Below are 13,575 nucleotides of genomic sequence, written 5' to 3' on the forward strand. Positions count from 1 at the left end.
AACTCAGATTATATTTTGTAAAGACCCCTCTGGCTATAGACTAATAGAACAAAAGGACTTCAAAAGACAAAAGCCAGGAAGATGGGATATGTCTTTCCAAGTAAGGAAAATATATGATCCAGAGGGAGGAAACTTCAGAGCTTTGGGTGAAACAGCAAATAGATCTGTTTCATTTGATCAAGTTTGTTTGATGTCAGAAAGTTATTTGGACCATGGGAAGTTCCTGTGTGGCTTCAGTTCTTCTGGCTTAGACATCAACAACTCTGGAAGCCTTCCCTAACTACCCCAGACAGGTCTAGATGCCATTCCACCTGCTTTCACAGCATTCTGGGCCTACCGCTATTGAGGTGCTTATCACAGTATATGGTAGATATGACTTTCACTCTCACTAGGGCTGAGTGCAGGGAGCACAAACACTGTATCTTGTACATCACCATATCCAAACCACAAGGGGGACGGTGTGAAACCTGGCACACTCTATATGCCTAATAAATATTTGTTGAATGAACTTTATCTGATAGACAAAGCAAGTCTCTGAAACTCTGTGAGATGAAGAACTACGAAGGCAGGCAGTGTTTCATTAAGATTACTCTGGAGGCATGGGCAGGACAGATTACGAGGGAAGAGTGAAAGGAGATGAGTGAAATTGTTGCTGTAACCCAGGTACTAAGTGCTTGGGATATGGAGGATAACACGGTGAACATAGCTCCTGCTCTCATGGAGTTTACAACCCAAAAGAGAGAAAGATGGGATTACAATGCAGGAAGCAACATGGTCTCTTACCAGCCTATGTCTCCAGTTATGCCAATACCCCAAATGGGAAACAGTAGACGTGGGGTATTACGAGGTAACGGCTAAGAACAGAGAGAGTTGGTTTCAGTCCTTGCTCTTCTATTTATTAGCGATATGCCTTGGGCAGTGATGTCACTTCACCTCACTAGAGCTCAATTTCCTAAGCTGTGAAAATGGCAAGGTTATTTTGTAGATTAAAAGAGATAATGTACATAAAATGCTTAGCAAAGTACCAGACGCATAGCAAGCACTCAATAAATGTCAGACTCTCACCATTTTAGTCTCTGAGGTGTTGCAAGGAAAGAGGAGATCTAGGATATGTCTGATCTCTATATCTGATCTGTTTGTAGTATGATACTCAATCATTGAGAATCAAGAGACGTGGGAAATGTCAGCAGTAGCTGTGTGACTCAGGTACAACATTAACCTCTCTCGAGTTTCATTGCCTTCCCGTATAAAATGAGGGGACTGAAGTGGAAGATTCTTAAGATTCTAAGCTTAAAAACAATTTTGGAGTTGTTTTAACATATATGAAGATGTTACCAGTTGGTACTTTTGTTCCACATGAAATGTGGAGTTTGATATACTGTAGTCCTGACCCATGTCACATTTCTTATCTTGTTTGAGCATAATATGGTGGCAATCAAAGCTATTGGTCCTAGTATATACTCCATTAAGGCTCTAACTCAGTACCTATAAGACTATATAATGCTTATTCATGTATGTCTGTCCTTCTCTACTTAACTAAAGATTTCGAGAAACAGGGTCTATCTTCATATTCTTAGGATTTAGCATAGTTCTGAATGAATAAGTATACTGTGAATGGCTAGACAACTGAGAACAGTTGTAGCTCAAGCAAAAACATAAACTGTTGGAAATCAAGCCCATAATCTGGCAGTTCTACTTTTGACAAAATCTACAAAACAACTCATATGCCTTAGGAATAATTACCTTTATTTTATTTTTTAAAAAATTTTTTTACCTTTCTTTTAAAAAAGATTTTGTTTATTTATTTAAGAGAGAGAGTGAGCAAGAGCAAGAAGTTGGGGGAGGAATGGAGGGAGAGGGAGAGAGAGAGAGAGAGAGAGAGAGAGAGAGAGAGAATGAGAGAGAGAGAATCCCAAGCAGATTCTGTTCTGAGTGTGGAACCTGATATGGGGCTTGATCCTGCAAACCTGAGACCATGACCTGAATTGAAATCAAGAGTTGGATGCCCAACTGACTGAGCTACGCAGGGACCCCAGAAATAATCACCTTTCTGAGAATAAATCAGATGTGGGTCTTATGCTCATACCAATAGTACCCAACAAACAGAATCTACATGAAATATCTTGGGAAGAAACATCTAGCAGAAGATATAAACCAGGGGAGAAAGCAAGCAGCCTCTGCATCCTGGATTCAGAATGCAACTCTGTTCACTGAAGTCCCTTTTGCTGACACATTGACCAGCCAGACTCTGGACCTTCTCTGAACCTATACTATTTGCCACAGCTGTCTGGACTCTGCTACTTGTCTACTTGGATTTCTGTACGTTAATTGCTTTTCTCTGACTCCAGGGTTCTCCTCAGGCTTGACTCATTGCCAGACCAGACTATCTCCATTTACCTCTCTGAGCCTCAGACTGCTCATTTCTCAGGGCTAGAATAATCCATGGCAAACAGGTTTGAGAATGAGGCATACATGTGAGAATATTTAAATTCATTCATTCTCAAATATTTATGGAGCACCTGTCTATAGATACAATGACAGATGAGATACAATACTTGCCCTTCAGGATCTCACTGCTGAGTTAATGAGAGAAGAAAAAAGGCAATGATGATATAGTGCTAAGGAAAAAGCTATGAGACATGTACAAATCTCTTTGGGATAATGTAGGGGGAGAGTGTTTACTAAAAGCTGACCCAGGGGTGCCTTGGTGGGTCATTCAGTTGGGCATCTGACTCTTGATCTTAGCTTGGGCCTTGATCTCAAGGCCATGAGTTTGGGTCCCAAGCTGACCTAATAAAGAGCAAAGTTGGCCAAGAGGAGTCTCAGAGTCTGTTGCTCTGGTGCAGCCAATGAGCCTCTTTGCCACAGTCCACTATGACGCCAAGTGCAGCCTACAGCTACATGAAGATGAAGGGAAGGGACACCTGGGTGGCTCAGCAGTTGAGCACTTAGCAAAGTACTTAGCAAATCAGCCCAGGGCATGATTCCAGAATCCCAGGATCGAGTCCCACATTGGGCTCCCTGCATGGAGCCTGCTTATCCTTCTGCCTGTGTCTCTGCCTCTCTCTCTCTCTCTCTCTCTTTCTCTGTCTCTCACAAATAAATAAATAAGATCTTTTTTTTTTTAAAAAGGAATACATTTAAAAACAAAGATGAATGGAAGAGACAACACAATAACCTTGGCAACTAGGCTTCATATGAAGGACACGCAAAAGCACACATCTTACCTTTTCTTCATAAATCTGCATGCTCTTTATGATTCGCTTTAAGAAGCCAACGTGCTGTGTAAGCCGGAGGCTGATTTCCCGCAATTGCTTATTTTCTTGATCCAGAAGAAAGACTCTAAGAATGGGATAGATCAGAGGGATAATTGAAACTTTCTGTATAATTACTAAAACTCAACACTATGTCCCACTTCCCACCAGCTCTGGGTCCTAGCCCACTGCCTAGATTATGTTTGGCAGAATGATTCCCACCATGTTCCAAGACCAAGTAGAAACTAATAAGCTTCTGGACCATACATAGTCACTAAAAACATATTGAGAACAGAGACATACCATATGCAAGAGTGTGGAAGGCACAGTTCTAGCCCTAGAGAAATGTGATGAAGGATATGGTCCCATTTAGGGGTGGGACTGAAACAAGAGACTCTGCATCCCTTCAAATATTGTAGCTACACAGCCTGCTTCTGGTTCTAATCTCATGCAGTTCTCCCATACTTTTGTAGCAGTAGCGGAGCAGCAGCAGTAGCAGCAGAAGCAGTAGTAATAGTAGTAGTAGCAGCACTAGTATTAGTAGTGGCAGCAGTAGCAGTAATAATAATAGTAACAGCAGCAGCCATAGTAACAGTAACAGTAATAGCAGCAGCATCAGTAGTAGTGGTAGTAGCAGCAGTAGTAGTGGTACTAAAAGCAGTAGTAGCAGCAGCAGTAGCAGTAATGATAATAGTAGCAGCAATAGCAGCAGCAGCTGTAGTAATAGCATTAGTGGTAGTAGCAGCAGCAGTTGTAATAGCAGCAGTAGTAATAGTAGTAGAAGCAGCAGTAGTATTAATAATAGTAGCAGCATTAGTAGCGGTAATAGTAGCAACAGAGTAATAGCAGCAGCAGCAGTAATAGTAGCAGCAGCAGCAACAGCAGTAGCAGTAGTGGTAGCAGCAGCAATAGCAGTAGTAATAGTAGAAGTAGAGCAGCAGTAGTAGCAGCAACCTTTTACCACGTACTTACCGTGTGTTACGCACTGTAACCACCCACAGAGTAAACACTTAAAACCGCTCATGTATTGGCTCATTCGATCCTCACAACAACTCCATGAAATCACTATCATTATGGAGCCCATTTTACAGATGAGGAAACTGAAGCCCAGAAAAAAGCAACTTGTTTAAAGACATAAAAACCAGAAAGTCGTAGAACTGAGATGCCAATCCAGATCTTTCAGACTTCTAAGCCTGAGTTCCTAACCAATATTCCAGGCTCACTATCCAGGGCCATGGTTTATTTGGGACACATGAGGATACAACAGTGTGGGTTGGAGATTTGTGTTTGAGTTCTGGTTCTGCCACTTACTAGCTGTGTGATCCTTGGCAAATTACCAAACCTGAGCCTCAGTTTTCTCATCTGTAAAAGGAAGAAGCACCCTGTAGAAGAAACTTACTCCAGTTTCTGGAGTAAGTAAACTGTAAGTAACTGTAAGTAACTCTTGTAAGTAAAACATACAAGTCCAATCCAGATGGCCAGAGTGTGTCTTTAGGAGGGTAAGATGAGAACATCATTAATGTTAAGGCACGGGTAATAAGTCAGTTGTGTTGGGAATGTCAGAATCAATGACATAGTTTGAGAAGGGCAGTGGCTTATATAGAGTATATTCAAGGCGAGACACAGATAATAAGAGATAATCAGAGACTCCCCAGGCCTGCCTGGAGAAGTGTGTGTCCACAATAGCAGAAAGGAGAGTTCCAGGCTACTGGACAGATCTCCCCACAGACTGTGGGCTGTAGGGCCAAGCTACTGAGGTTCACACACTACTGTGTCACTGACCAAGCTGCCTGAGCTCCCAAACCTTTCTGGACCTTAGCTTTCTCACCTATAAACTAAGGCTAATCCCAGAGCATTCCTCGTGGATTGGTGTGAGGCTTGGTGAGAGAGCGAACTTACATCAGTGCCTAGCACATAGTAAACGCCCCCAAAATGTCATCACTATAGCTATTATTGGTGACTCTATGTGTTAAGATCAACCCATTCTCTTTGCCCTAATTCTGTGCTCTTTGGTGAAGGAGAAACCTCTATGGAGAATTCACTGGCTCCTCAGGCAGGATCGCACCTACCTGTTCTCAACTGAAGATATTACGCATTTGTTGCTGTGGGTTAATTGTTCTTGGTCTAGGAATTGTTCCAGAAGTTTCCTTTTCTCTAGGAGCAGTATATCATTTTGAGCAATGACCTGGTCCCGGAATGCCTTATCCTAGAGATCATAAAGCCCCTCGTTACTGCAGGAGGAAGAATTACGAAATGGACAGCAAATTTCCTTTTTCTATTTTTCCTCTCTTGCCCCCTAGGTTGTCTTCACCTATTTGCTGATGTTGCCAGCTATATAGTTCTTTTGTTGATTTTGGTCATTTTAGGTCCTGCTTTTTTTTTTTAACAATTAATCATTCTTCTGGCTAACAGTTAAAAATATCTGAGCACTCAACTTCCAGGAAGATCCCAAGGCTTTCATGTATATTCTATTTTTTTTCATGTATATTCTAATATCACAGGGTATCAAATCACTAACAAATACAACTGAATCCCCTAAAGCTCCAGTTTGACATTTTTCCTTATAACACATCTCCATCTGCAATGTGGTGATAGTCTTAGGCAAAGAGAAGAGATGGGAATTTAGCCCTCAAACTTGGCAACCAGCATCAGGATCTTAGTTGGCTTGGCAAATCAAGCAGGTAAGCCAGCTACTGAGAATATCTTTGTGGAGATCAGCCCAAAGAGACTTCTAGCTTGACACCAGGTTTCATTTCCTACCAACAATTTCCCAAAAAGCAATAGCTAGCGAAGCTATAGCTAAAATGATAAAGGAGGGTAGCTTGTGAAAAAATACTAATGTTTTTATATTGAAAGAGTCAGTGGATATTAATAAATATCACTGTTGGTGAGGAGTTCAGAAGCTCAAAAGTGTAGACTTGCCCTTTTCACATCAGTGATGACCTGTCACTGGTAAGTGCCTTCACCCTTCTGTGTTTGTTCCCTACCTGCCAAAGGCAGGAGTGAGTGGGGATGGGAAGAGAATAATGAGCTGCTGGCAGATGGTGAATCATAGAGTTAAGAGGGGCAACTTTCTTACTATCTTTTAAATAAGGCACCGATATAGATCATCCAGAAAAGACTCCATCTATTATTCAAGAATTGTAAGAAAGGATATGACATTATGTTCTGAAACAAACCACTCCAGATTTTAAAGTCCCGCAGCCAGGACCCTTCAATGTCTAACAATAGTCTTGTCTGCTCTTATTTAAGTACGTTTTTGGTAAGGATTGAGAATAGAAGCAGTCATCCCACTGATAATACTCTGCAGTTACAACTGGATTAGAAAGGAATCTGGATGGGGCAGGCTCCTGAAACTCTGCCCTTTGGAAATGCCTTATTCTTTGAACCAGAAAATCGGACATCTACTCTAATAAAAGGATAAAATATTTGGAGAAATTTGATTTGGATGTTTACAACAGGCAAGAGACTCAACAGGCTCACTGTATAAAGAGAAGGCTAAAGGAATGAAGTCCAAAAAAAGCGGCATTACTTTCTGGAGACTTGGTGATTGGAAGGTGAGCCCAGCTCTGGTCCGTGGGCCCTGAAATAAGTAAAATCAGGACCTCCAGGTTTGTACCACTGTGGCATTAGTATTTCCTATTCTATTAACAATTTCTCTTGTGAACTTGCATATACCAATTAACATGTTTCTAAGAGAGCGTATACCAAGAGAGAAGAAAATAACATCTATGTATAGTTGTCTGTGTCAGGTGCCACTCTATGGCATTTCCTATTTTAACTGCACAAAAGCCTTATGAGGTGGGGATTAGTTCTGGCATTTCATGATGGAAAACAATACCCAGAGACTTGTGCCAGGTCACAGAACTATTCAGTGGCAAGTCAAGATTTTGCGTCTAAGGCCAAAACCCACAGCACCCTTCAATGGCAGTAGGCAAAGGGACCAACTGCCCTTCCTTAGCTCTGCATATTTGCCATATCCAGAGTATTTCCTGGAGATCTGTTGTTCTCTGGGTAGATGTGTCAGATTCCCAGGGCTGCTGTAACAAATTACCACAAACTGGATGGCTTAAAACAATAGGACCTGTTTTTCTCACATGTCCGGAGGCCACAAGTCTAAACCTGGGAGTGTTGGCTGGGTTAGTTCCTTCTGCCTCTCTCTCAGCTTCTGGTGCTTACAAGCAGTCCCTGGTGCTCCCTGGTGTAGCTGCATCACCCCAACAGCTGCCTCCACTATCATGCAGTCTTCTTCCCCTGTGTGTGTCTACATGTGCTGGCTCTTCTCATAAGGACACCAGTCATACTGGATTTGAGGCCAACTCTAATCCACTATGACCTCATCTTAACTAATTACACCCGCAAAGACCTTATTTCCAAGTTAGAGCACATTCTGAGGTTCTGGGGAGACACAAGTTTGTGGAGGACGCTCTCTAACCCAGCACAGTCAGGAAGAAAGTAAACATGCCTGCTGAAAGTAGGAGGCTGTTTCTGTCATGTAACCCTAGGAGTGGAAGGCAGGCAGTACAAGAACGTGGCAATGCAGAAGTAGGCTGATATTTCTGGTGGGCCCATGAACCAGGATTGCTACTTTCATCTGTATACTTTTGTGTACTTTTCCTAGTTGTGAGTCTAACCTAGATCTGAGTCTTTAAAAGTTTGACAATTTCGTGCCCAAATAGAAGGATACAGCAAAATCCAACTTATTTTCCTTTCTCACTATAGCGTGGAGTATCAGGAGGATTTTTTTTAAACACTGGTGACCCATCTGTTATAATCCAAAAATGTTTTATTGTGTGTAGTCTAGAATTCTTAACCATCCCATAATAGCCCATGGAATGACTGAAACTGCATGAGTTCTTTCGGGATCCTTGGCACACACATAGCAATGAGTATTTTAGGAGCAAGCACAGAGTTTTCAAAATTCTGATGGGCTAAGGATCTCAAGAAGGGAAAACATTACTGGCTCTCCACTTTGAATTCACATAGCTTAATGATCTCCAGACCATTCTGCAGCTGATTCCATGCCATCTGTGTCATTTTCTTCCTGCCTACCACTAAGTCACAGGGGCAATGGGACAAGGATGAAGCAGCCATGAGTATTGAGAAAAAAAGCCTAGAGACACTACACAAGCATTGATAAAGGAACACGAGTCACCCACTTCCTCTGCCATTTAAAACTGGCAGAAGTTCGATGGAAACTGAGCGCAATATGAAGTAGGAATGAGTTACTGAGGGTCCTTTGGAAGTCTCTGCTGATGCATTTAAGAGAAGACATTTTCATTTGAAAACAAGACACTGATTGGGGTCGGAAGGGCACGGTATTTTCAGTGTCTGATCCGTTTTAGCGACACCATGAGTCTTACTTTTTTTTTTTTTTTGGCAGAATTACACCGAAAGAAGGTGCAAGGGAAAGAAATGAGAACCTAGGGTATGAAAAGATTGCAAGATAATTAAAGCAGAAGGGGACTTTCTCGAATGAGCCGAGCCACAGCACATCAGGGAGCTCTTCAACATTTCTGCTCACCGTTTCCTTTTCTTGATGCAGAATTCTGATTTCATGTTCCAGTTTTTCAATTTTCTTATCTCGTAGTTCTACTTCGTGAACTAAACGGTCCTTAACTCTGCGAAGTTTGGCTTTGTGGTGCTGATGTTTCTCATTATAGTTCCTATAAAAGTAAATTTAAACAAAGTGCAGCTGAGCAGAGTGAAAGTTTATGTTGCTTCCTCAGTACGCACCTATCTTAGGTTTCCTTCTCTTGCTTTCTTGAGGCCTGCCACCAGATGTGGATACTTGTCCTGCCTCACATCTGTAGGACTTCTGGCCCCCAAGGTAGGGGAATGGACCAAGGGTAATCTCCTAAATAGCAGCAGCTTTAGTCACCCCCAACCCAGGAAACTCTTTGACATCTATTTCTGATTCCTGCTCCATGGAATCAGTAGTTGAGTTCCTAGTTCTTGGCTATATGCTTGGACAGTGATAAACCCACTTCAACCTCCGATAACTGAGTCCGCTCTCAGTCCTTGCCTGAGTCTGGACTTCTGAAGGCCAATTCTACGTAGGTCTCTGCTCAAGACTCTAACTCAGATTCCGACATAAATCAAACTTACCGCCAGCAAGCCCATGAGAAGATACTCAACATCATTAGCCATTAAGGAAATGTAAATCAAAGCTACAGTGGGATACCTCTCCACACCCCCTAGACTGGCTAAAATAAAACAAACAACAAGTGCTAGGAAAGATGCAGAGAGATTGGAACTCTCAAACACTGCTGGTAGGAATGTCAAACGGTGCAGCCTCTTTGGAAAAAGCCTGAAAGTTCTTCAAATGGTTCAACAAAGAGCCCTGGGACCTAGCAGTTCCACCCCCAAGAGAAAGGAAATGAAAACACATCCATGTGAAAACTTGTATATGAATATTCATAGTAGCACTATTCACAATAGTCAAAAGGTGGAAACAACCCAAGACCATCAACTGATGGATGGATTAACAAAATATGGTATATTTGTACAATGGAACATTATTCTGGCACAAAAGGGACAACGTACAGATCCATGCTACGACACAGATGAACCTTGAAGGCATTATGTTAAGTGGAAGAAGTCAGTCACAAAGGACCACATATCATATGATTGCATTTCTATGTCCAGAACAGGCAAAGGTAGAGGGTTCCTGGTGGCCTACGGTTGGGGGCAGGGAGGGAAAATGGGGATGGCTAAAAGGTTTCTTTTGGGGGTAACAAAATGTTCTAAAATTGATTGTGGTGATGGATGTACAACTAAAGCCACCGAATTGTACACTTTAGTGGGTGAACTGTATGGTATGTTAATTATATCAATAAACTGTTTTTTAAAAGAAGGACAAAAATCTACATTACCATTTCAAGCTACTATAAACAGCTAATCTGAGTAAACAAGAAAATAGATTAAAGCCCGGATACCCCAACTAGGCAAGCGTCTTTGAAGATGACTGTGCTTTCCAAATAAGGATATGGTTATTCAAGAAGCACCTCTTCAAATTAAAAATTGAGGAGATATCTTACTTTGAACCCATTAGGTCTGATAACACAAAATCACTCTAAACTAGTGTTTCTCGACCTCTGTCCTGTTGACAATCTGTGCCAGGTGATTCGTTGTTGTGGAAGCCTGTACTGTGGTGTGTAGAATGCTTACACAGAATCCTTGGCCTCGACCCACCATATGCCAGGAGTATCTTCTACCGTGTGACAACCCCAAATATCTCCAGACGTTGCAAAATGTTCCCTTGTCCGGGGAGGCAAACCACTGCCCCATGAGAACCATGGCTGCAGCCCACGTTCCTAAACTGAGTTTTCTCTAAGCCTACAGCAGTGATTCTCAAACTGTGTCCTGACTGAGAGCATCGGCATCACCTGGGAACTTGTTAGAAATGCAAAGTCTCAGGCTGTATCCCAGAACTACAGAATCATAAACTCTGGGGGTGGATCAGTGTTTTAGCAAGTCCTCCGGGGATTCTAATGCAGACTAAAGCTTGAGGGAAAGCCCTGGACATATTTGGGAGGGAGCCCCTTACCGCTTCCATTTCATTATAAACAGACCCCTTGTGGCAGGCTATACGGTCTGCAGGTATGGAGCCTTTCTTCTTTCCTGCTAACCAAAGCCAGATTTCATTTAGGTGTCCACAGAGAGTCCTTGATCTCAAGAAAGGTGGGTGGGCCCCAGCTGTGTGTGTGTGACAGGGGGGTGGGCTTGTGAGAAGGTGTGCCTGCTGGACACTTCTAGGAACTTGAGAAACCATCCCTCTCCGCCCTCGCTGCCCTTGTGCTGAGGCTGTGCGACCTGCAGCCTCAGTCACCGCCTTGTAACCACGATGGGACAAGCCTAAAGACGAACGTGCCCACCCACCAAGCACAGCAGAGCGAATGAAGGAAAGAGCCTGGTCCTTAGAGACACTGAGCAGCTGAAGCCATCTCGACATTCACATTCCTTGAGATTTCTTGTTAAAGGAGAAAAGATTTTTGGTCTAAATATGTGTCAGGTGGTTGCTTTGTTTTGGTTGTGTTTTGTTTTGCAGTCAGTTACATCCTGATATCTTAAAAACAAAGCAACGAACACTACTCCAAACAAACAAAAACTATTCTAATGGGGGGTGCTTGAGTGGCTCAGTCGGTTAAGGATCTGCCTTCGGCTCCGGTCATGATCCCAGGGTCCTGGGATGGAGCCCCGCCCAGTGGGGAGTCTGCTTCTCCCTCTCCACCCCCCGCCCCCCTCCCACTCATTCTCACACTCTTTCTCTTGATCTCTCATGCTCTCTCTCTCTCTCTCTCTCTCTCAAATAAATAAAATCTTTTTAAAAACTATTCTAACGGTCTCTATAGCCCCTGACTCCCCTGAATGCCTAGACATTTGGGTAATGGCATTTTAACTGAAACAAAATGTGTTTAAGGAATGAGAAAGCTACTCTTGGTCCCTGTAGGCACTAGAGGACACAGCCAGTCAGGCCGGGGGTGGCAGGCAGTTTTCACATTTTGACTATCTGATCTTACCTCTGATACTTAAACTGGGGGGAAGCCCTAACTTAAGGGAAGGTAACTAAAAACCTTGTTTGATTTGATTTGATTTTTTTGAAAAGATTTTTATGTATTTATTCATGAGACACACACACAGAGAGAGAGAGAGAGAGAGAGGAGAGAGAGAGAGAGAGAGAGAGAGAGAGAGAGAGAGAGGCAGAGACCCAGGCAGAGGGAGAAGTAGGCTCCATGCAGGGAGCCCGACGTGGGACTCGATCTCAGGTCTTCAGGATCACGCCCTGGGCCGAAGGAGGCGATAAACCGCTGAGCCACCCGGGCTGCACCCTTGTTTGATTTTAAAGCAAATTTGTGCAGCCTATCTCCATACTCTATGAAGTCAGCAGACAGAGGCTGTGCAGGAGTTAACTCCGTGGACCAAGGTATCCAAACCCTTCACATTCCTTGACTGGCTCCTGGGAGACAACCTTTAAGCCCCTGGAATATCCTGCTTGGTAACGACATCTTTGTTTACCTGTGGCCTGGGGCCACACCAATATTTTATGCTAACAGTATGATTGATGGTGAGTGCATTTTTCTTCAGCTAGGGCCCTGGGCTGTGCTGTGTCAGTTTGACCTTGGGGGTTAGGGGAACTAGAGACTGAGTAGTTAAGGTTAATCATTGGGGCACTCCATGACTATGTGACAGACCCCTGATAAACTCTCTGGATGTCAGGCCCAGGTGAGTCTCTGTGCTTGGGAATACTTCATACATGTTGTCATGCGTCATTGCAGAGAGGATTATGTACTGTCCTATCTACTCTAGTGGGAGAGGACCACGGGAAGGCTGCTTGTGTCTTGTCTCTTCTGGCCTCTATGTGCCTTTTTCCTTTGCTGATTTTAATCTGTATCCTTTCACTGTAATACAAACCATAAACATGAGTATAACAGCTTTTTTGAGTGCTATGAGTCTCGATGAATCACCATACCCGAGGGTGCTCTAGGGACCTCCTGACATGGAAGGAAGTTACTTCTACAGAGAAGAATGCTAAAATATCAGCAAGGCCAAGCAAACCAGACACTGCTGATTTTTCCCAGTAAGAAATCTATTTTTTAATTTTTAATAATTAAATTAAATTTTATTATTCTTAAATTGAGGTATAATTGGGGCATCTGGGTGGCTCAATTGGTTAAGTGTTGGAAACTCTTGGATTTGGCTCAGGTCACGATTCATCAGGTCATGAGACCCTGGGTTGGCCTCGCTCAGCAGGAGTCCTGCTTGAAATTCTCCCTCCTCACCTCTGCCCCTCCTGCTCATGCTCACTCTCTCTCTTCTCAAATAAATAAACTAAAATCTTAAAAAGAATAAAATTGAGGTATAATTGACATACAACTTTATATTAAATTTTTGGTATATAACATGAGGATTTGAAAAGTTTATAATTGCAAAATGATCACCACAATCTAATTAACATCTATCCCCATAAGATAAATTTTTTTCTTGTGATGAGAACTTTAAGATTTACTCTCTTAGCAACTTCAAAGATGCAATGCCAATTTAACTATTAACTAGTCACCATTACAATTATTAATCCCCATGAATTACTGACTTATAGAAAAGCTTTCAGTGTTCACCCATTGAAATGATATTAGCTGTAGGTAGGCCTTACATTCAAGGTCTTTAAACCTTTGCGTAAATTTTTTGTATATGGTAAAAGAGAGTGGTTCCAGTTATTCTCTTGCATGTAACCATCCAGTTTCTTTTTTTTTTAATTTTTTTTATTTATTTATGACTGTCACACAGAGGAAGAAAGAGAGATAGGCAGAGACACAGGCAG

General features: G+C 42.5%; 1 protein-coding gene across 1 annotated transcript in view; it reads right to left on the reverse strand.

The window, feature by feature from the left end:
• Positions 1 to 13,575, reverse strand: part of CCDC30 (coiled-coil domain containing 30) — a 121,597-nt gene that overhangs the window by 3,999 nt on the left and 104,023 nt on the right. The window contains 3 exon segments of the mRNA XM_055342080.1: positions 3,228 to 3,342; positions 5,324 to 5,460; positions 8,779 to 8,920. Of these exon segments, the coding sequence (XP_055198055.1) occupies positions 3,228 to 3,342; positions 5,324 to 5,460; positions 8,779 to 8,920 (394 nt within the window).

The sequence above is a fragment of the Nyctereutes procyonoides genome, unplaced genomic scaffold (assembly GCF_905146905.1).
Source record: "Nyctereutes procyonoides isolate TBG_1078 unplaced genomic scaffold, NYPRO_anot_genome, whole genome shotgun sequence".
Taxonomy (NCBI): domain Eukaryota; kingdom Metazoa; phylum Chordata; class Mammalia; order Carnivora; family Canidae; genus Nyctereutes; species Nyctereutes procyonoides.